The 22,976-nt window shown below is 41.5% G+C and overlaps 1 protein-coding gene across 2 annotated transcripts in view; it reads right to left on the bottom strand.

Annotated features, from left to right (window-relative positions):
- Positions 1 to 22,976, bottom strand: part of COP1 (COP1 E3 ubiquitin ligase) — a 123,010-nt gene that overhangs the window by 42,571 nt on the left and 57,463 nt on the right. For both annotated transcript variants that reach the window (XM_063406547.1, XM_063406545.1), the window contains exons 13-15: positions 20,602 to 20,710; positions 18,816 to 18,897; positions 11,913 to 12,029 (exon numbers count right to left, since the gene is read on the bottom strand). In XM_063406547.1, coding sequence (XP_063262617.1) covers positions 11,913 to 12,029; positions 18,816 to 18,897; positions 20,602 to 20,710 — 308 coding nt within the window. The remainder of the gene's footprint in view (positions 1 to 11,912; positions 12,030 to 18,815; positions 18,898 to 20,601; positions 20,711 to 22,976) is intronic.

Here is a 22,976-nt window from a genome sequence, read left to right on the forward strand (position 1 = left end):
TAATTATGAGGAAGCTCAATTGAAACTTAATCCTATATAGAATACAATATCTAGAAATCCACTTTTGCTCAAAGGGCCCTGAAAGTCATGAAACACTGTAGGTTGGAAGGGACCTCTGAAACCCTGCCAGTCCAGCTGCCCAGTCAAGGATGGGACAACTGCAAAGTTGGATTCAATTTCCGAGTTAAGTAATTGTGGTCAAGAGTCCTACTCAGTCATGCTCCAAGCATTTCCAAAGACAATTCTATAAATGCTTGAAAGTGCTCTTATGTCAAAGGATTAGGGAGAATTTTTTTTAATACAAACTTGCTTAAGCTATTTGCTGTTGACATAAGAAAGGCAAGGCATTAGCTCACCTCTCAGCATTACAGCAATAACACTTAGGCTGTGTTTTGCTGCACAAGTTTCTGGCTTCTCAGATCTTTCAGGTTTTGTCTGTCTACACCCACACAATGGGGGTGGCATAAAGCACTGTCATACTACCTTAGCTCTCCTTTAATTCACTTTTTTTTTCTTACTAGTGGAAAAGAAAATGAACAGCTCAATTTTAACTGCTGCCAAACAACAACAGTACTTGCAGATCTTTGTGTGACTGAGGTGCATTTGTTCATAAAGTTTAGGGTGGAGATTTAATCTTCCCTACAGCAGAAAGGCAGGCTGGAGTTTGAACATCCATATGTGGGTCTTGCTCTGGAGAGAAGAGCAAGGGGGACACAGGAGAGCTGAACATTCCATTTCTGGGAATAATTCAACTCAACAAGACAAGTGAAACTTCATGGAGTGACCCTCCTCCCCAAAAAATCTCTTCCAAGGCAGAAGAAACAGCAGGAAGAAAAAGAAAAGATCTTTATTTCAGCAACAGAAATGCAAGGTGGCATTTGGGCATTTGACAAAGAATGGTAAAGACGCTTTCCAGCCAACAAAACACTATAAAGAGATTTATTTCACTTGAGAGAGTAATAGTGGAATGGGATATGATCAGTGCAGGGTCTGGTCTATCACAAACCACTTCTGGGAGGGAAGACAGAGTGATAGTTTCCACTACATAAAAGAAATAGATGCTACAGGAAAAGAAAAGAGATGACAATGCATTAGGGACAGGAAAGAGTGGACTTGAATTCACAGGAACAAAGCCCTGTACTAAAAATTAGCACAAGAATTTTCTGGAGAAGGAATTATCTAATAACAACAATAAGCTGACATCAGTGCCCTCTGTACAAACCATTTCCTTTACTGTAAAGGCAAGAGATTAAAAATGGGTTTGATACAGCCTGAAGCAAAGAATGAAACTGTCCAGAGCATTTTGCTGAAGAATGCAGAGTGCTGTTTCTCTCTTGCAGCATGACAAATCACATGAGGAGCAGACAGCAGAAGTCAACCCATGTCACCCCAGCACCTCCCCACAGAACTGCAGCACAGGTAAAGCTAGCTGGTATTTTTTATTTTTCCTTTTTGTACCTTCCCTTCCAAAAAAGCCCCAATAAAGCAAGAACAATGGATCTCAACAGCCATTATCGCAGGCACATTAAAATATTTGCTGGATATGGCTTTGTATTCACAATTTTTTTCTTCCAGCAGAAACTGCCAGTGCTTTGTTTCTATAACTAAGACAAAATTATTCATTTGATGCATTTGCTTTTTCCTCTTCTTTTTACCTGGAGTTTTTTTTTGCAGTGAGAGAACAGTTTTTCTCTGAATAACCATTTTCTGCAGCCCTGGGGAAATCTCAGCCATCTCATCTAGAAGCAGAGCTCTGGTCCACAGCAGCAAACTGTAACAATGCCCTTATTTTGTATTTTGTGTGTGTGTCCGAGATGATTTGGGATGCAGTACTTCACTTACATTTCTCTCAGAGTTATGTCTAGACAAGTGGTACCAGACTCCTGGGGAGGTCCTGCACACCCCACCTTCACAGGTGTCAAACATTCAGTGGCCACCCAAAAAAACGGACTGAACTTGAGGAAAGCATTCAATACAGATTTTCCCTGCAGGTAAAAACCTCCTCCGTGTGCTCCAAAGACTATACAAGATTAAGCAAGGTCTGTATGATTCATTCTGCTGGTGGCAAAATCTTAAAAAAACCCCAAACAACTAAACCCTTTAAAGTGAGGAAGCCACAGAGCCCGTGATGTTAGTGAGGAGATGAAAGGAAGTTTCTAAAGCAGAGGAAGGCACCATGGGTATTTGGAGATGACAACTTAATCTCATTTTCCTACACTGCAATATAGATGATGGGCAACAGCCTCCAAAAATTAGGTTTGAAGAATCCAACAGAAATCCACCCTCAAAGAAATCATATTTAGGGAATTCAACACAAATCCAGCCCAGGTTTTCATTTAAACAAACAAAGAACACAGCTTTGAGAAGGAAAATGACCAACAGTGTTCTGTTTAGCAAACTGGATGATAAAAGGAGCACCATGAGAAAGATCCACTCCATGCAAACTGAAATAAAGAGCTGAGGTTACACTGAATGTCTGGTAGCCTCAGTTTAATCTCTGGCAAAACCAACAGCTCAGTAAAACCCTTCTACTTTTCCCTCTACAAAAGAAAGGCTCAGGGATGTGCCAGCACAGGGTTTCAGATCAGCACTTGAAATATTTTGCCAGAGCCCTGCTTCAGCCAGTGATTTGCATCTCTTACTCACACCAACTGCACTATTTTTTAAATATATACCAACACTAGCATTCCTCTAAAGATCTATATCTCCCTCTGCTGAACAGATAAAGAGAACAGCAGCCTTGATGGGAACTGCCAACTGAGTTTTTCACCTTTATATTCCACAGATTCTCTATAGCTTGAAGTTACAGATGACATTTGCCAGGTTATGGATAATGGTCTTTACACACCAGGGACATTTTGTTACTGACTTGTCTAAAGCTTTTGATACAGCAGCCCATAAAGCCTTCACCCTAAATAACTTGTCTTGCATTAAGGAGAGAAGGAGGAGACATAAAACATTAGATATTAATCAGCTGAGAAAAGGGCTCTGATGGGAGAGGGAAGCAAACCAGATTTCTCTAGAACTCTCTTGAAACTTTGACCTTTATGGTTTTAAAGAGCTACAGAGGTTTCTCACAGGAGTAAGGGATAGATGATTTTTGTGCAATTCAAGGATTGCTGTCTATCAGACTGTTGGAGAAATGCAATACTCTGTACACACAAGGAAGATTTACTAATGCTACAAGACTAATGAAGAGAACGGCAGTAATGCCTGCAGCTTTGGAAAGAATTAATTCTTTATATCTGAAAGAGGAAAAAATAATTATGCACTGTTGAGATGCAACATTCAATTATGCTCCTAACCCAGCTTTTCTCATTGACTGTGTAACATGCATAACTCTACACGCACTAGTGCCTGTAAGCTGATGCCCAAAATTAATTTTATGACACCTAGAACATGTGAAGAACAGTCATTTTATGGTAAAAGGTGCTTCAATCCATGCTGTTTAAATGGACTAGACCTTGGAAGAGATGAAACTTCTTACATGAGCAACAGGAGCCTTATTTGTTCAAGGAGTGCTGGGTACATCTATCAAAGCCAAAACCACTGTCCTTTGCTGAACATGTCTCTCTCAATTCAAGATAAAGACTGCACACAACAAACGCTCTTCCTAATGCTGCAGCCAGGTCAGCTCTTGTTCTTGAAAGAAGCAAAACTGCACAAGTCATGGAGCTGTGATGGAGGGAAAGGGCAGCACAGTCAGATTCCCTGAACCACACACTCCAGGAGGTCAAGATCATGCAGAAAAGGGCTTGAGGCATTACAAAAGCTGGATGTAAACAGGAACAGCCTCCCTAAGATTTTAACAGTGCATTTCTGAAGCAACAGCTTTCAGGTTTCTGTTGTATTAGCAGACATCGTACAAAGAGAACCAAGCAGGATTCAGAGCAGTCAAAGTGGCTCTAAGGAAAGAAAAGTATAGGCTCCTGAAAACCTGAGATTGCCAAATTATCAGTCCAACCTGATTTTAGTCCAGAACTACATTTTGCTTTACCAGCCTGAGGAGATATTAGCCTTCTTAACTAGGTTCTGGAGATTCATTAGCTAAACTGACCCACAGCAGACTCCACTGGAAAAGAGAGGAAGGATATTAAATATAGTGTCACAATTGCTAAAATCCAAGCTCCAGATTAGAAGGCCTAAACCAAAGGTAGGGTGGATTATGTACAGGGAAACAAGCACAGGAAAGCATGTGATGGTACACAGGTATCCAAGGTGGAAAAGAAGCAATGTACCCTAACTAGGCAATGAAGTAAGTTAGTGAACATCCACTAGATTTGCACATGCATCTATAGTCTCACTTTCTGTGATCTTCTTGAGATTTAAATGGCTAATAAGAGCCTTGCCCAAACATTCAGAGCTCTACTGTTACACACTCATGCAATGTTTAGATGCTCAGACACTGTGAGAAGATGCCTTTGAGATGAGAGCCCACACTGCACTCACTGGTTACGGATTTTCCTGCACAATGTGACAATCTTCACCAGTTAGTATGGAAGCACAATACCCAAATAAAAGGCTGGAACAGTTAATCTATGCACCAGTCTGAACAGGAAGCCATTACAGAGGGTGTCATTCCAAAGAGCAATTCCTTTGAGTTACCAGAAAAACTGCAGCTTTGGAAACTGCTGAGGTCAGAAAGCATTAAATGCTTAAGGGATACAGCAACAGATAGCAGCAAGAGCAATTTGGCTTTCTGAGAAAAAGATGAATGTTGGAGTTGCCTATCTGTTCCTGAATTTCAAGGCTCATTTCAATTTAAATTTGAATTTCGTCACATTGACTAAATGACTTCTATGCCAGTTGAAAGACAAAATGTTCAGGAAAAGAGTATTTAAGCAAACAATTAGCACACTCATTTCTGCTAATGACAGATTTATCCTTTTCTCTAGAGAATCAAATGGAGCTTTTCAAGTTCATTTTATTCATTCACTTGTTACTGAAGTGTGATGACCTCTGGGATAAAGTCAGGAAACTCCCAGTAGGTCTCTCTATTGTTACTCACTATTCATTGCAAATGCCTTATCCAAGACAAGTTAGATGCTGCTTTTTCTGTGCAAGTAAGAAAGTTCTATAAGCTCTTAAACTCTTAAGGCTTATGTGGAAATTTCACATGCAGCACATCCTGCACACTCATGAGAGGTTCCATGGCCCTTTGGGTTCCCTAGGAAGTGGTGGCAGCAAGGCAGGAAGACACTGCCTGGCAGGTTTGGCAGCGTCTCTGATATGCAGGAACACAAAAATCAGCTTAACTACGAAGATCTTAACTTTAAATAACGTAATATAGCTGCAATTCTTCTGTCAGTCCTGAGCAAAAGTACAATGTGATCTACCAACCAGAGCCACAAAGATTGTCTTCATCAGGACAGCAGAAGGGTGGTTTGATATCTCACCTTTATTTACATCCCAGGGTCCATGAAGAGGGATAACATGTAAGTCAAACCTCATCTAAAAAATCCCACTAGGCTCAGTGTTTCCAGTGCAATAGGTACATTTGGACAGAATTATGATCACAGACATACTAGCCAAAAATACAGATTCCTCCAAACAACCCTTAACTGACTGAAGTGCAGTAAATGCTTTCCAATACAAAACAAACAAAGCCTTTGCAGTGAATTCTGGAATGAGTTTGAATTAAAGGTGACAAATGTGTGCTTCCAAAACGCAGACTTTGTCCCCTAATCCCCCTGCCAACAGCCTCAGAGATCATGGACTAGAGGGAGGTTATTAACTATCCACAAAATGAAAAGTCACACTGCAGGTAAAGTCTCATCCAAGTAATGGGCAAGCCCTGAACTGCTGCACGCCACTTTGCTTTCATCAAGGCTGAATTCTGAGCACTCACTGCTGTGAAGTTTTTCCACAAGTGTGAAAGAAATGCCTAACCTAATGTCTGTGCCTTTAAACACTGAGCTCAATTCACAGGCTGGAGGTAATCTTGTAGCTGAAGCCCAAGGAAGCTGCCTAACTCCTCCCAGAACATGTCATATATTCACACAAATAGATCCTTTCTGAGTCACTGCAGCCTTTCAATAGAACACACTACTCACCCACGAGAATCTATTAAGGTAAGACCTTGCTCTCAGCTGGAAAACATTAATTCTCTCCCAAAAAGGCACACTACCTTCTTGGTCATTAATATCCCATCACTCTCCTGAGCTGAGTGACGAGGCAGGTAAGTCACCCAGATCTGAGACAGTGTGCAAGGCTAAGTCTACAGGGAGATGTTTGGAAAAGAGAAATCACTGCTCCAGTTACTGCAGCAGAAAAATCAGTATTTCACTGGCAAGGAGAGTCTCCAAAGTGGCCCCACTTGGACACCAGGTACATTAGAAAAATGGAATGATGATGATAAAAGAGCCACCTTTGACCCTGAACTGTAAGTGCATCAGGGTGATGTAGACCTTAAGGGGTGGGTAAACAGCTGCAAATGAAAACAAAGCTGTTGACACAACAGAAACCCTTCATGATGCTGATACTGATCCATAGTATGGAATTAGTTTTGTGACCATTCAATGAGGAAAGAAAGGTAGCACCATTCAAAACCAGAATACAGCACCATTGTGTAATGCTAAAGATGGTGCACAGGAAACATCTTTAAACAGCCTGGAAAACGTGGCGGGGAAGGGCAAAACCACCTCTGAGGGAAAAGCAGAAAATGGGGAAGGGAATAAGGAAGAGAGAGAGCTGGTAAGAGAGGAGAACCTCGGCATTAAGAGCAGACCTCATGTTCAGTGAAGGCTTGCCCCTTGTTAGTAAATGCTGTCATTGATACAGGCTGCCAAAAGCCTGTCTGGGGCTGGCACTGGTGCTCAATGGATCAGAGAATAGCCTAGTCCAGAAAAAAGGTTATTCAAGTTTTGGCCATGCAACTGGAAGTGCTAAGGAAGAGAGGGAAAAGCAAAATCTGGGATGTTTAGGAGGGAGTTGGGCATTTCCAATGCACACAATCTCAAACTCTGTTGCTCTAAGCAGTAACATCAGCATCAACCAGCACCACCCCACTTTTTCCCTGCTGTGGTTATTTCATCTGAACCCACACTATCAAGAGTTTCTGACAACACAGCAAAGCTGTTTTAGAGACCAAAGCTAAAATCAATGCAGCAAAAGCTTAAGTTCTGACCATGCTGCAGTTCTTCTGTTGCTATCTTATCCCCTGTCCATATGTATTTCTCTCCTGCTTGCACTTATTTTGTGAAGCTCCTGGAGCAGAGATAGTCTCTGTCCTGCATCTCTGCAGTCCTGAGAAACCTCTCTGAGCCCTCAATCCAACCTGCTAGACTTGTGGGTCCTACAGGGAAAAAATGCAGTGTTAGACGAGATGATGCCTCTGATGTCTTAGAAACTTCAGATTTCTGAATTCTTACAAAATCTCTGCATAATATATGGGAAATAAAAAAATGGTAACTGCTGACACCATTACAGCATGCTGGGAATAAAACATTCCTTCTATCAATAGCTACACTGAGCTCACTGGAGTTAGCAGACAGTCTGATCTCACCCAGACTGCACGACTTGGACATTCCAGCTGCAAAATGCATGATGCATTTTCAGCCTTTAGTTTTCTTCTTAAAGCAGGGAAACAGCACTGCTAGAAAATATATGGGTTAAGGACATCAGTGCTATTGCTGAGGCAGAACAGTAATAACTTCAGCCATGATTTATTTAGCTAATTTCAAGATAAAACCCTATCTGTTTTTAAAAAGAGGAAAAGACCACAGAATGACCTGATTTTGTATTTGGCAGTGATTACAGTTTATAGTGGACAATGTTTCAACTCAGTAAGCATGCAAACAGAATATTTTATTAAACTAACAGACAAAAGGGGTGTTTTCTTCTTTATGTGCCCTCTCCACTGCAGCTGATTTTATCAGGCTGCAGCCAGACACACGAGCTTTCCTCTCACCTGAAGTACATGATTTTAAGTGAATTGCTTCTCAAACCAATATCCATTTCTCTCTTCTATAGGCTCTGTTTCTAGTTTATTGCTCATCTGTTCTGTTTTAAGCTACCCAAAATAATTTTTTTGGCCATCTAAAAGCTTCAGAGTGAAGAGTCCAGAAAAGAAACATACATATCATCCATATTAGATACTAATCCTGGGATTTGCTTTTATAGTGGCATTTAAAGCTTGGTTTCCTACAGCAGCTGAAGCCAACACAGTGCTCTCTGCTAAAGAAGAGTGTTCCTCATGGAGATACACAGTCTAACAACACTTTTAAAATGGCTAGGTTTAAATCAAAGCATCACTGATACAGTTTAACACGTGGCCAGAGTGTTATGAGCCTTGTGTAAATATATCAGGTTTTGAGCGTGTCTTGCAACTTCTTAGACTGGCTTAATAATAGCAAGACAACTTCTCTGGACATGCTTTGTAAAATAAAAGGTTTTAATAACGATAAAAATAACAAACATTATAAAACAAAAGAAGATGTAAGTCGAACACAGTACAGAGAATACTCTTACACTGGCAAGGCAGTCTAAAAAAACACTTGAGCTCCTTTGTGCAGTCTGTTTAATACTTGATGATCCAGGTGGGCTATTTGGCACTTTGCCCAATGAACTTGGCAAAAAGCTTTCAGGTCCATTTCTAAAGCCAAATCAGGGCTCCTGTGCTGCCACTGGGCTAATTACGATGAAAAAGCTACGGAAAATTCTGGTTTAACTGCCTTACTTGTTTAGGGGTAAACTGAAACTCTTTTCCTTATATAAAATCATTTACTTAGGTGTGGGAGTGCATTACTACACATCACAGCAAATCCTGTGACAGAACCCCCCCATTTCAATCACAGGGTTCACAGCCTGACTTCACTTCAAAATCCAACCCTACAGTCCTTCAGTGCCCTCCTTTTATTTGGCCATGCAGTGTGTAAACTGGGTACAGGTGGAAATGTTTTTATTAAACCCAGATCTCTGGTTCAAGTCTCCCTACAGAGCCCTGAAGCTTCAGATGAGAAGCAAAGTCAGGCTGTGAACCTTGTGCTGCCTCAGCTCACCTAATTCATGCCATGTAAGTCTCTAGGGGACTTTGGTATCTTCCTTAAAATTCTTCTGTAAAAGGGATTTAAAAATTGGAGAAGGTAGAAAGGCATGTCTCAACCTTTCACCTGTGCACAGTGCAGAATCATGGGCTGTGTGGGCCAACAGCCAAAATATGACTAACAGGTGGGAAGAAATGTAAGATGGGGACAGGGTGGAAAGGACCTTAAGATGGTCATCCTGCTTCTGGGAGGAACCAGCACAGAGATGTTGACCTAGCCAAAGCATCTGATTAGGAAAACCCCTTCAAAGAGGCATTCTGAACAGATGGATGCTACTGGGCAAGATGCTTTTGTCAAAGGCAGAGAAGAGCTTTCCTTACGCAAAGCGTGAAAGAATGTGACCTTATGAAAAGATGCTCCAGCATTATGGATGGTTAAGAGAGAACCTTAAAAGAAAATAAAAATGTTACCCCTGAAAAAATTTAGACTTCCAGTCAAAATTACATTGCTTAAAGAAGTTATGCTGGCTTTCGGCTATTCTGCATACAGAAATGGGAGCTGAAATGTGTATGGAATTTATTACTAGTACAGTAAATCAATTTACTTCTTCCTTTTATATCTCAAATATTAAGTACCAATACTTCCTCCCTAACCATTTTATGAATTGCTTACCTCATCAAGCCTTAAACTATAGATATAAACATATAAACACACAAAAATACAGACACATATATAGCATGAAGCTCCATCAAATCAGCAAATAAAATGAGAGCACATACAGGAACAGCACTTCTGTTTAAATACAATACAGCACTGTGTGGGGCATGAAATGCTCATAAGTCTTGGCTCTTCTCTCCTTGAATAAATCACTGTATAAGTAACTGAAACAGTTTAAAAAATGTGAAAATCCTCTTAGCATGTGAGCAAGCCAAGGCAGGGCTAAGACAGCTTTCTAAAATTGCCCACTCCACTGGTCACTGAATTAGTGTTCAGTGTTGTCAACTGCTCATTTTTATTTCTTGTGCAGGCAAACAGGAGTGGTCAAGTCAGTGTGCCCAGTTCCCTGGTTTTTTTTTAGTACTACTCAAGGAAGTTGGCTTTGACTCTTCCTTTATTAATTTTATAGCCTATGTGACAACTCACGCTATTCAAAAGTTATGTTCCTTTGCCACAAACTAAATGAAATTATTAAGCAAGGCTAGCTGAAGCTGATGGAGAAGAAAAACCTTTGTCTCCATCATAACACATTAAACATAACTGTTTTACTATATGGAGTATGAAAGTAGACACTAACCCATTTCTTTGCTCTGATTATTGTTTAGGAGTTCAAAAATAATGTCTTCCAAGACTCCAGTATTTCTTTTAATATGCCATTTTTCCCACATGTGTTTATGGCTGAAAGATCAATCAGAATTCCACTGTGGGAAGTAATTTCCATCAGTTCAATTACCCCATGCAATTGTTTCAGCAATCACAATATCAATCAAATATCCATTTTAATTTTTATTTAGAGATTCAATTACCAAACATCAAGCAGATATAAACACTTCTTTCACTACTAATACCATTTTACCCCTCAGTGTCCTCTAAATCATACAAAAACACACGCAGTCCTTTAAAAGCTCCATGAAACTTTTAGGGCTTCCTAATGCTTCTTTCACAACACTCTTGCTGAAGACGAACGCAGTTTGTTGGACCTGGGTGTGGGGATAGAGACACCCCCACCTGCTCCCACCCCACAGGCCCTCCAGCTCCAAAAAAGCCTTCCTTGATTTACCTGTGCCTTATCCCCTCCTCTGCCTTTCCCTGGTGGCAAGCAATCCCAGTTATCTATTAATCAAGAAGAATTCTGTTTCATGGCGCTTTTACAGGTACATTTTAATCAGTGGCTGATCCATTTGGAGCTCTCATCTTTCCCTAGAGCCTTTTCCAGATAGTACCTCTCATTCAAATGCTGCTACTAGGTATTGTCATTCAACTATTTTTACATGTAATTCACTAAACTTCAGAGAGATGCCTGCCAATATTTTACACTCCAGCTTGAATCCATTTTTGGATTCAAAATGCAAGTTTATTTTTTGCCTCTTAAGAGATACAACCAAAGTAAGAACCAGCCTGTAAATGAGAGCACCTGAATGAAATGGCAAACCAGTGGTTGCAAGAACAATCAGTGTATCTCCTGGAGTCCAGAGAGAACAAATGTTGTCAGAACAACTAGTTACAAGTGCATTAAAACTCCCCAAGGAGAAAGGAAATGCAGAGTCGGTTAAACATTTACAGGCACCTCTGAGTGTTAGTTACTGTGTGCATAGCACAATACAGCTTCCTCCCCAAGAGACACCTGCTCTGCTCTCAGATCTCTGTGTTATCACCAAGAACCATTTCATCTAAGTGAATGAAAGGCTCGTCGTGCCTTCCCCACTGACTTCTTCACAAAAATGAAAACGTTCACAGCCGTCTCTGCCCAGCCTAGGAAAACATGAGCCCCCCACAGGGGTTGTAGTTGGAGCTATGGGAACATGCACAGCCCCAGCTTTACAGCATGCTTCAGGTAAAACCAGTTCAAATCCCCAGTATGGCTCTGTAGTATTTATAGAACAATATCAAAAATCAGAAAGAGCAGCTCTCATGATATTAACACCCCGAGCCTCCCACAGCCGAGCTTTGCCTGGTTGCCTTAGTGATCCCAATAAACACAGGGGGCCACTTCTTTGCCTGCTTTATCTCTGACAGAGGCACCCAAATGAAAATCAGGCTGGGGGGTGACACTGACACATCGTTGTGGCACTTGAGAAGTTTCACTCAGACATTTTAACTGCAAAGACACCTCAGTCTTGGGCACAGCAGCCAAGATCCCATCTTTGGGGGGAATAAGGAATAAAGCAAGGAAGAAACCATATCCCTTTGCCCCAAATTCCTTTTACCTACCTGCACAGCCAAAAGCTAGGTGATACCTAGAAGATGGGCTGAATTTGACACAACACACGTTAGCCTTGGCCTCAATGCTTGCAACTGAGTTGTCCAAGTTGGTAGACCACAGTTTCACTAGAGAAAGGGAAAGAGAGACATGAATAAACAAAAAACAACAAAAACATGAACTTCATCTGAAAGGCCTAAAATCTGTTATTTTATGAGTAAGAGTCTGGAAAGCCTCAGTTGCTAAGATCTTAGTAAGTCTAAAGGTTCTCACTGGTGGTTGGTAAATTTAAGAATATTCTCAAGTCCACATTGTGAATACCCTGCTCACCTTATACACACAGGAGATGCCAGAAGTGCCCGTCCCACAGACCTGAGACCAACAGAGCAGGTGACTAACCACATGCTGTAATTTCAGTGCTTAAGGTTACTGCAGTGCAGATTGATACAACCAAGGACAGAAGGTTTACACCCTTTTTTGTTCCTTGTCCCTGAGCTGGGATGCAAGAACTTCATGCTCCACAGCAAAACTGCTTTGCACAGAATAAATATACCAAATTGAATGCACAGTGAGTGAGAACAACTTGTTTTATTCTTGAGAAACTGGCACAGACAGGAGAGAAATCAGTGTGCTGGCTTCCTATGATGCAATAATCCCTCAGTACAAGAACTTTACTGTTCTATGAGACTACCACATGAACACTGATTAAACTACGTGCTAGAAGGAGCTCTTCCCCGCAAGCACTCCAGTGCTTCAGAGAATGACCGACAAAAACCACCAGGGCTTTTCAAAATACAAGCCTTCCCCACCAGCCAGAAACACTTCAAGCACCATTTAACCTTAAGATGGAGAATGCCAGGTGCTCCTCACATAGTTAATCTTCCTGTTAAAAGCTAAACAATGCACTGCCTTTGGCCCAGATAAAGGAGCAGCAGATTGGCATCAAGCCCCATTGATGCCTACAAGGCAGAAGAGACTTAAACATTGTCCCCTTCCTCTTTGCTTGAGGAGTGGATCAAGCTGTACTTGAGTATCACAGTCTGAGGCTGGAAGCAGAGCAAGCTGGAACCAATGCTGAACATGCAGTTCTACATGAAGGGTTAATCCCCTCAAGAGCTCCCCTTGAGCTGCACGGGCTTCTTCAGATCTGTGGCCAACAGGTCCTCCAGGCTTCTTACTGAAAGAAGAAGGTCCTTCTTCCCTCACTCCACCTTTGGAGGTGAAGTGAGCAAAAAGGACAAAACAGGACCCTTGCAACCCACTGTGCTCAATACACGAGAGATCAGCAGTCTCATGGCGTGTCCCCTGCCCTCTGAGGGGTCCTCTCTGTCACCTCTTGGTCAGCATTTCCCTGGGGCTTTGAGGGAGAAGCAAGGTTTTCACGTGGATTATCTAAGGATGCTTTAGAAGATGAAGGAAAAGGAGGAATACTGGCAGGTTGGTTCTAGTGCACTTTTTAATAGAATGGCAAGCAATGAAAGCAGCAAGTCTGGGCTATTTCTGGCCATACAAAGCTGGAGGAAACAGCCCTGCTCAGAGCACACCAAGGAATCTCTGCAAACACAGCACTGTGTGGATATCTGGCAGCTGCCTGGAACCATCAGAAAGCAGCACACACAGACACCAGCACAAATACAAACCTCAGTGGCATACTCTGTTGGCCCAGAAGCATTGTGTAAAATTCAATGGAAACAGCACCCAGCCTGAGGTTGGTTTTTAGAAATAAATCCATTCTCATTGATCAGAGCTACAATATTCACCCTAAACACCTGGCTACATTTTTAAATGAAACAAAAACTTTGCAAGCATGGTTTAAGAGGCTCTCTTCTCCCAGGGAAGACTGGATGACAAAGCTTCTTCACCATGTTCTGCACTTCTGGGCAGAGAGAAGGGAAGAATTTTGCAAAACAAGAAAATATTTACATTTTGCTTAAATGAACAGATAGCAAGAGATAAATACTCTAAGTTCTGGTGGCAGTAAAGGCCATCAAGTTTATGGATGAGATAAAAAAGCAAATAAAACCTGTTTATGAGAGGACAGTGTCAGCAGACAACATCACTTCAACTTGAGGAGTGTGGGGTGGGTACGTGATCTCAGGTTCAGAGCAATACTCTGCCAAAATCTAGTATTAGAACAACACAGGCTTTTTTTGAAGCTTTCTATGCAGGTATTTAAAGCTGTATCCAAAGCAGCCAAGTCTCTCCTTGCCCCCCCCACAAACAAACAAATGGCCATCTGGTCCCAGCTTTGTAGCAAAAGCTAATTGAGGACTCACTTTCAGCTTGGCTCCTTTATTCATTCAAGCTTGCAGGTCATAAGCTGAGCCATTTAATCTGGTGAAGAGACAACCCATGTGCTCAAAGTCATCATAATATTCGTTACAACTGACAGGCACAGATTAGAGCCTGCAATTTCTGTGCTCTAACTGCTGTGAGATACGCTGCGCTCCAATTATATCTTAGTCAGTACCGTAAAAAGGATAGATGGGACATATAACAACACATAATGAAACATGTCAAGTTTCACCTAGAACTGCCCATTATTTTTTAAAAAGAACTGACAGGTTAATAAAGCATAATTCATGGGGGTAGAGTTTATTTGCTGTAGCTTTCATCGGTTTTGCTGAGGTCGAGGCAGTAATTATACAACACAGATGTCTTGGTAACATCTAGAGCTGTGTTGATGAGACAAGCAACTATCTGAGATTGACTATTTCTGAAACACATGTTCTCAAAGCATATTTTCTGTCATTTTGCAGCTGCTGAGAGACATCTTTATGTGGCCAAATAACTACCCCTCACCAAAGTATTAAAAAGATGCCTCCAGAACAGTTTTTTTCAGTTTAAAATGTTTAGGTCTTTTCAAGACCTTTTTTTATTTGCAGCTTTACACCAAAAGTGTAAGTTTGTAAATTTATTTTCCATGTATCAGTTCTGTGTCTAAACACTGACTAAAAGAGGCAGAAGCCTGTACTACAATAGCTGAAGGTGTTGATGTTCACAGTTGGTACACAGAGTTTCATCCAGCCTGTCACTTGTGAATCCTTATCTGCTCATGTGACCAAGAGCCTGCTGCTACTCCAGAAAAGCTCTAAGCCAGGAATAAGATCTTGCTACCAGAAAATTCATCTGCAGACATTAGGAGAAGCCCAAAGAAAGGAGAAACCTGCTGAATTGTCCTGCTAGGCAAAATTCTGGATCCAGTGCCTTGTGCAGAGGGGTCATGGAGGTGGTGTAAACTGATGCTGTCAGCAGGCAGTGACTGCAGGGTACTTCTTGCATAAGGCACAGACTTTATTGTCAGTGTTATAACTATCAACATCATCTTGACCTTTCCAAGGCACTCCCACCAAATGAATCCAACGACCCCACAAATCTCCAGAAAATCGCTGAACTTTTTAGCCAGAAAAATGACCAAACTGAAGGTTCAGCTTGGTATTTTGAGAGCAATCAATACCTACACCTCACGTCAACAGTAGCTGAAGGAATGAAATATCAATGAAAACAAAGTCCCAAACAATCCTGAGGAAGTCAGAGAAGCAGACTCTGAGCTGCAGTTCTCAGGCCATTTCCCCTCCATAGAAGGGTTTCCTTTCTTTTTTTTTTTTTAATGAAGCCAACTTTGTGTATCCGTGTTGCTTTGGTGAATTAATGGACACTATAAAAAACCAGCTGCATGACTAGTACCAGGGTCTCATTTACCAATGCAACATGGAAATTACTTTCCCTAGATGTAATGAGACAGATACCTGCATTCCTCCTTGCCATTAGACAATGAAAAGTAACTATTGCTACAAACTCAGAGCTCTCAGGTGTTCCTGTTCTATGCTACCTCTCAATTTTGAACCAGGAATAATGAAGGAACTACACATGTAAAACCAGGACTCTTTCTTCAGTTGAATTTATCAGTGCTCCTTCTATCTTCTTGAATTTCAGAGAGCTTCAAAAACAAAGCCAGAGCAGAGAAACATCTGATCACCCCAAAAAAGGCATCTATCCCAGTGAAGACAAATTCTACCCACAGAGCATCACAAAATATTTCACCCTCCCTCATCTGCTAACTTTACTATGGCCATAAAACTACACCTCAATGCAGAACGGGCAGCTGTAAGTCATGAGCTAAGTGTATTAGCTCCAGCCCTGTCCTAGTACTTTGGCATCATTTTGCCTTCAAAAAATTAATCTTTTCCTCTCCAAGGGCCAAAATTCACCCTTTCCTACTTACATGAGTATCACAGCTCCTGCCATTATTATGTACATAAAAGAATTGAAATTAAGACCGTGCCTATTCCCGTAGCTGCTTGTAGAACAAGTAAACAGCAATTTTGCTAACTGCTGTCTAGTTAGAGTATACCTTTGGGTCCCTACAGACATCCACAAGTACCTCTGCCCCTTGAAAAGGAGAGGGCATAACAACTGTAGATAAAAGTGAAGGGTTTGTACACACAGTAGTTACTCTAAGTACAATAATGCTTCTATGCTGTCATTATCTGCTATGAAAGGAGGATGATCTTTTGCAGATAAGCATATTCTGGATTATCTTCATCTAACAAGATGGGAACTGTAAGAACCTGGGCCCAAGGATGCTGCTTCTAATTATAGGAGAATCATTTTCTGCCTAATAGTACTCTGTTAGCATCCTCTGTGCAGTGCCTGAGCCCTGGCAGAGAGAGCTGAAAAGCACTGGATTTTTCATTTATAAGCACCTTCTCCAATACATGCTGGCTTTCAGAATTAGCTTCTGACTTGAAAAGACCAAGGAGAGACAGGCAGGTACACAAGCAAGCAGGAAGAACTGGCAAAGCTGTCCCTTTTCTTGCTGCCTTGTCCTGATCACTTGAGAGGGAAACGTGATACTTGTGCTTAGTGGGGAAGAACGATGAGATTAGCTCTGCAAAGCCCAGTGTGGCCTCAGAGAAGCAGAGAAATAAAGGAGGACAGCAAGAGTAGATAAAAGATCTTTCCTGCCAGACACTCTACCTGGACAGACGTGTATGACTGTGTATTAAAACTGACCAGAACTCAGCCAAACAGTCATGAACATAAGCAGAACAACAAGGTTTTAAGTTAGGCAGGTTTGAATTAAGACACTTATCATGAGTGTTACTGTTCCCTCACATTTAATCAGTGTGATCACCCAAATGGAAGATGAACACTACAGCATTAATGTGGACATTTTGCTGCTATTGGTCTGTACCTCAAAAACTTCTAAAATCTGTGCTGAGATTCCATTTGTCTCTAAAGGGCTCTTTATATATGCAAATCACAGGTAAAAATAAAGGATAAAATGTTCCAGTCCGGTTTTATCCACCAAAACCCCACTACACCTTCAAAAGACCTTTGTGAATTGAAATGCAGGTTAAGTAGATCTGCAGGCTTTATTACAATAATTTCTAAGTAAACAGTACACTTTTAGAGACAATTACTGAAGAAGTGAACTGTTAAACTGAAGACAGAAGCTGTGCTTGCAGCAGAACTGGACACCTCATTAACATGCTAATAAATGTGGATCTACCTGGCAGATCAGCTTTTTATATGCATGGCAAGAGTGGGGAGCACTGATGAAGAAGCTGTTAACTTACAAGGTGAATATTCACTCCTGCTGCATTTAAACACATAGAAAACACATCTGTCTTCCACCAGAAAAAGAAGGGGAAATGTAATGAAAACATTTTAAATTCACCTTAAATATAAAATAATCATGAAAGTTTTGTAAATGGAATTACCAGCTTTGGGAACTGTAGTGACAGGACAAAGGGAGTGGCCAGAAGGCAGGGTGAGATGGGATATTGGGAAGAAATTCTTCCCTGTGAGGGTGGGCAGGCCCTGGCACAGGGTGCCCAGAGAAGCTGTGGCTGCCCCTGGATCCCTGGCAGTGCCCAAGGCCAGGCTGGATGGAGCTTGGAGCAACCTGGGATAGTGGAACATGTCCCTGCCCATGGCAGGGGCTGGAAAAAAATGAGCTTTAAAGTCCCTTCCAACCCAAACCATTCTGATTCCATGAGTGCCAAATGCAACTGAGAAACATTAATTTCTTTTGGAACAGCATTTAAAAGCTTTTTGGAATGGGGGAGAGGCTTACAAAGTTTAGCACTTGTGAAAAATTAATTTATCATTTCAAAGCAAATCATGAAGAGCTCTGTCCAGAGCTCTACCAGCCCATCTGGGAGAAGTGATCCTCACTGATTAGGAAAGGAACTTATAAGCTCTTGCTGTTAAATAACCCTGATTTGATACTGTAAACATATTACAGATAAAACTCTCATTCATTAGGGATGAAGAATATTACATCTTGCTCAGTTCTAGCCTGTTCTTTAGGAGCTTCCTATATATCTTCTTAGAAGATGAACATTTTTACCATCATCTGGTAAAGGGCTTGGCCTAAGGGCTCTCCAAAAGTGCTTCGTCAAATGGACCCTGGAGTGTGGAAGGCTGAGAGCAGCTCCCAGCACTCCTACTCAGTGCACATTCCAACTCCTTAAAGCTCCAAGAAACATGGTCTTTAAGATGCAGAGCTACAGGTAAAAAAGCAGCAGGGATTTTTTAAGTGCTGCTGTTTTACTGACAGCCTTGTTTTTGAAATATAAATACATGCTGTTCTTTTGAAAGGCCCCGAGGCTTTAACTCTACAAGTTTAACTAATGTTAAAACACATTTTGGGTTGTTTGGAGTTCAGGAGAATGTTAGCTGAGAGTACATTACACAAAAAAATGTGAAGCAAGAGATCTCAATCCAAATAAAGGCTCTCCTTCTCTAAGATCCAAACGGTGCAGTAATATCTTTTCACATTACCACAGGAATCACAATACTGAAGGCAGCTGAGGAATCAGCTACTTGAAATAGCACATTTTTCTTCTTTCCACAGAATACATCCAGCCCAAGTCTTCTGCAGAGAGACTGAAATAAAATAATACCTTTGGCATCATCAGAGCCTGAAGCCAATAGCTTAGGGTCCATCAAGTTAAAATCAACACTCCAGCACCTTTTCTCATGCTCCTGTTGAGAGACACAAGAACAATATTGGAAAGTAGTGAGTTGTAATGTGATAAAACAGGAAAACACATGGTTTGGTATAAATTGTCAGCAGGGACCTGGAGAGAGCAGCTTACTATGTTTAGCAGTTTTTCAAAAAATATCTTTTCTCCCAATCAGACCAATCCCATCAATATGCCAGGAAAGCAGAAAACACTAGAATGGCTTTTTTAAAAACTAAAACTGATTTCATTTTTACTTGGAAAAAAAATTTCAGGATATACACATTAAAAACCTGGTTTTGCAGTATGATTTGACTGGCTGTGGTTCCACCATGTGCTGCTGCTTATCCTAGGTCGTAGTTCTATCTTTCAATATTAATGAGCAAATTTTAAGTATCTCCCAATACTGACAAGATGCCCATTTCCAACACCTCCTCCCTGAAAGTCCAGGAAATCCTCACCTTCCTGTTGAGCTGTTAAGTAAATCTCCTGGTGTCTGTTTTACCACTGAAATAAATATTATTAAAAGACTGCACACTATTCCTCAAAACACAGAGGCGCTGTAATTGCTATGCTGGCACATCCCACATGGAAGCAGAACATTGCATTGAATAAAATCTGAAATTCAGTCAAACCCTTTGTTTAAAGCCTTCACACAGGCTTACAAGACAAAAAGCTCAGGAGGATGAAGTCACTAAAGGGTTTCAGTACATGCAAAGCAGATGTCAATGCCTCTATGCAAATCCAAATAAAAAATTCAAGTGATGTGATAGGCAGCAAAATGAGTTTGTTTTAACATAAGCAACAGCTGGTCATCTCTAGGTTCATTATTCAGCCTCATAAAGAAGTGCAAAATGTATTTGAGAGGAAAACAGACTAGATTTATCCTGTCCAGTATAATTTCTCTTTCAATTGAGATATGCAAAGGATTAGTGAAAACAAGCATTAAAAATGGTTAAAAAACAATGAAAAAGTAAACAGAGGCCTAAAAGTAGGAACTAAAACTTATGCTGAACCATCAAGGTGTCTGTAGTTCATTCATTATCCCTGACCAGTTTCAATGGCCTGTGTTACCTACACAACCCCCTGAGGCACTTCCAGCCTCTTCCCAAGCACTGCAGCCCTCTCCCAAGCTCCTTGTTCTGATCATCACTTCTCAGAAGCCATCAGATAGAAACACAAGGTGTGAGTTTCACGAAGACACAAAATGCCAGAAACTTCTGCAGACGCAGTTGAGCTGAGCACGCTGTGTGGGGAAGGAACTCCCTTGTTCTGCCTTGTGCTCCCTTCTCCCAGCCTCAGCACTCAAGCCTGCATTCTGCACTTCTGCTTCACGAGCACCTGTGCTGGCAACCACTGCCGTTTTACAAAAGGCTTTGGACAAAGACTGAAGTGGAACAGCTGTGGAGAGACAGGGGCTTTCTAAAGAAAGGTGAGACAGCTTCCAGGAACTGAATTCTCCCTGTGCAGCTTCCCTGCCCAAACGCAGCAGCAAGAAAACATCAGCTGCCTCACAACTGTGACAGGAAGACAGAACTGCCTCCCTTGGAGGACTACAGCTCAATAAAGCTGTGCAGATGACACATTTACCAAGCAGGAGGAACATCCATTTCACCCTGTGGAATGGAGAAGCCTTTAGCTGGACTAGGAGCAGAACCTGAGCCCCAGTGCTGCTCCCCCAGCACAGTGCCCACCACAGGAAATGCTGCTTCTGGTTGAGTGTTACCTGGTAGACCTTGGATCTCTGTCCCGTGAATCCATCCCAAAGGATGACGGTGCCCTCATAGTCACTGCTGGCTAGCAGGTTCTTGTGGTAACTACTCCAGCTGATACAGCTGAAAAAGAGCAGGCCCTGGTCAGTCTTACAGGAAATCACAATGTACAAAACAAAAATCATTTCTGCAATACATCAGGCAATCAGGATCTTTGCAAAGCACACAGCACCTTGATCAAACCACCCCACTGGAACATGCAGCTTAGGGGAAAAAAAACAAAACCCATCAGTAGAACAAACCTTATTCCACAAGCTAAAAGCAAAACTTTATTGGCTGAAGAGACATTTCCCCCTTGATATGAAGTGCTAGGGTCCAGAATTTTTTAAAAATGCATTTATCTCAAACACTGATTTTTTTGCACAAATTCTCAGAGAGCTCAAGGTTTGACTCCTTAGCCTCTTAGCAATGGACACTTACTGTTATTATTACCATAAATAATTATTATACCATAAAGATAACTACTTACCTAAGAATAGCTGTATATGTAAAATGCATGGATGCATGGACAGTAAGTCAACCTCTCCTGCAGCACACATCTTATGTTCTATACACGTATCTATGTGCACATGAAAGTTTCACTTCTGAGAAGCTACTTCCAGCTTTCTGTAAATGCTAAAAAAAAGCCTTCCTATCTGGGAGAAAAATAGCAGTTTGTTTGCTATGAGTATTTTAAGAAATGTTTCTGATCAAGAACTGGAAAATATATCACAGAGGTTTTTATTTCAAGCTGAATTGAGGGGCTGTGCAAAACTAAATGATGATTGCACTGGCAAACTCCTAACGATCAGCAGAGAAAACAGGAGCAGCAACACTGCCAAGACACATTCTGGCACTATGCCTCCAGTCTGACTCCCAAAAAATGTGACAGAGGTAAGAAAATTTGTAATACTTGTTCACCAATTTTTGGACCATCTGGCAGAATGTTCACCAGTTGGTATCAACTGTGATGTACACAGCAGAAGCTGAACTGACAGATCCCATTCATGCAGGTCCTCGAGCAGCTCTGACACACATAACTAGATCATTGTAGCCTCGGGGCCAAGTTTTAACCAACAATATAAACCAGAAGTCCACAATTCTGTAACTTCTTAGTACTGCTTTGATCAGTGCAGCTACACATTGAAATACGATGTAGATACATGGATACTGATTGTACCTTGCTAAATTCTTGGTTCCACTATACACTTGCATCCTGTTTTCCTTAATAATTTACACACAGAAGAGGAAAAATCCTTTTCCTTTCTCATGGTTGTTAAACATTTATTGTTCCATTAGTTAAGTAACAGCAAGCAGCACTGGCGTTCTGCTCCTCACTACGGTGAAACTTAACAGCATTCCTTGGTTTTAAAACTTTACATTCAGAAACCTAAAGTTTTATTTACCCAATATAAATCACTGTTTCTAACCACCAGCTGCTGAGAGGATGGTTGCAGTGATACAGCTCATGCAATGATTTCCCTGGCTTCACCTCTTCCATGATATGTCATCAATGAGAAAATGTTAAGTACCCCTAACCCCTGCAGGCATGAGAGCTGACCACAAACGCACCATTGAGGAGCCAGCATTATTTCATTTCTACTTCCATTAGGTACCCACACAGAGAGGCAGGTCTATGACAGCCTATGCTTTACTAGAAACCTTATTCCAAGAAGCTTAAGTGATTCCCTGAGTTCCCAGTGAAGTGGGCAGGCACTGCCCATCAGCACCATGAGGTGAAGGCTGCAGCAGGCCAGAGCAGAGATCACCAGATCTGACATCTGGAGCCATGGAGCAGTCCCTGAGAGAAGCAAAAGCAGTTCAGAGGCCTAGAGCTGCACCACACTGAGCTGTGGGCTGGGAGCAGTCCCCAGCCAATGGCAGGGAGCTAGATACCACATCACAGCAGGGCTTTATCAGTTCAAACCTGTTCCCCTGACCAGATTATCTCCTCTCAAGTCAGGGCTTCAAGGAGCTTAAGGAAAAAAAGGAAATAATCTGCAAGTGGAGCCATCACGTACAAGCAGAGAGAATACAACCCAGAGCCATCTCTTAGAAGGCAGTCTCCTATCTGGATGGCTTTGAGAGGACAGCAGACAATAGCAGCAGGTGAAGAGGGCCCTAGAGGAAGGCTGGCGTGCTGGTGACACTTTGGGCAGTTAGAGGATGAATGTCCCAGCTGAAGTATAAAGAGGATAATCACATAACCACATTTGTCAAAAAAACCCCAAATCACCCCATACAATGAGAATTAAGAATTGTTGAGTAGGTAGAAAGATGTAAAGGATAAGAGTTTAACAGTTCTGTTCGAGATGTGATAGATTTAAAACACTTCACTGATGGTACAGAT

This window comes from Prinia subflava, chromosome 10 (genome assembly GCF_021018805.1).
Source record: "Prinia subflava isolate CZ2003 ecotype Zambia chromosome 10, Cam_Psub_1.2, whole genome shotgun sequence".
NCBI lineage: Eukaryota > Metazoa > Chordata > Aves > Passeriformes > Cisticolidae > Prinia > Prinia subflava.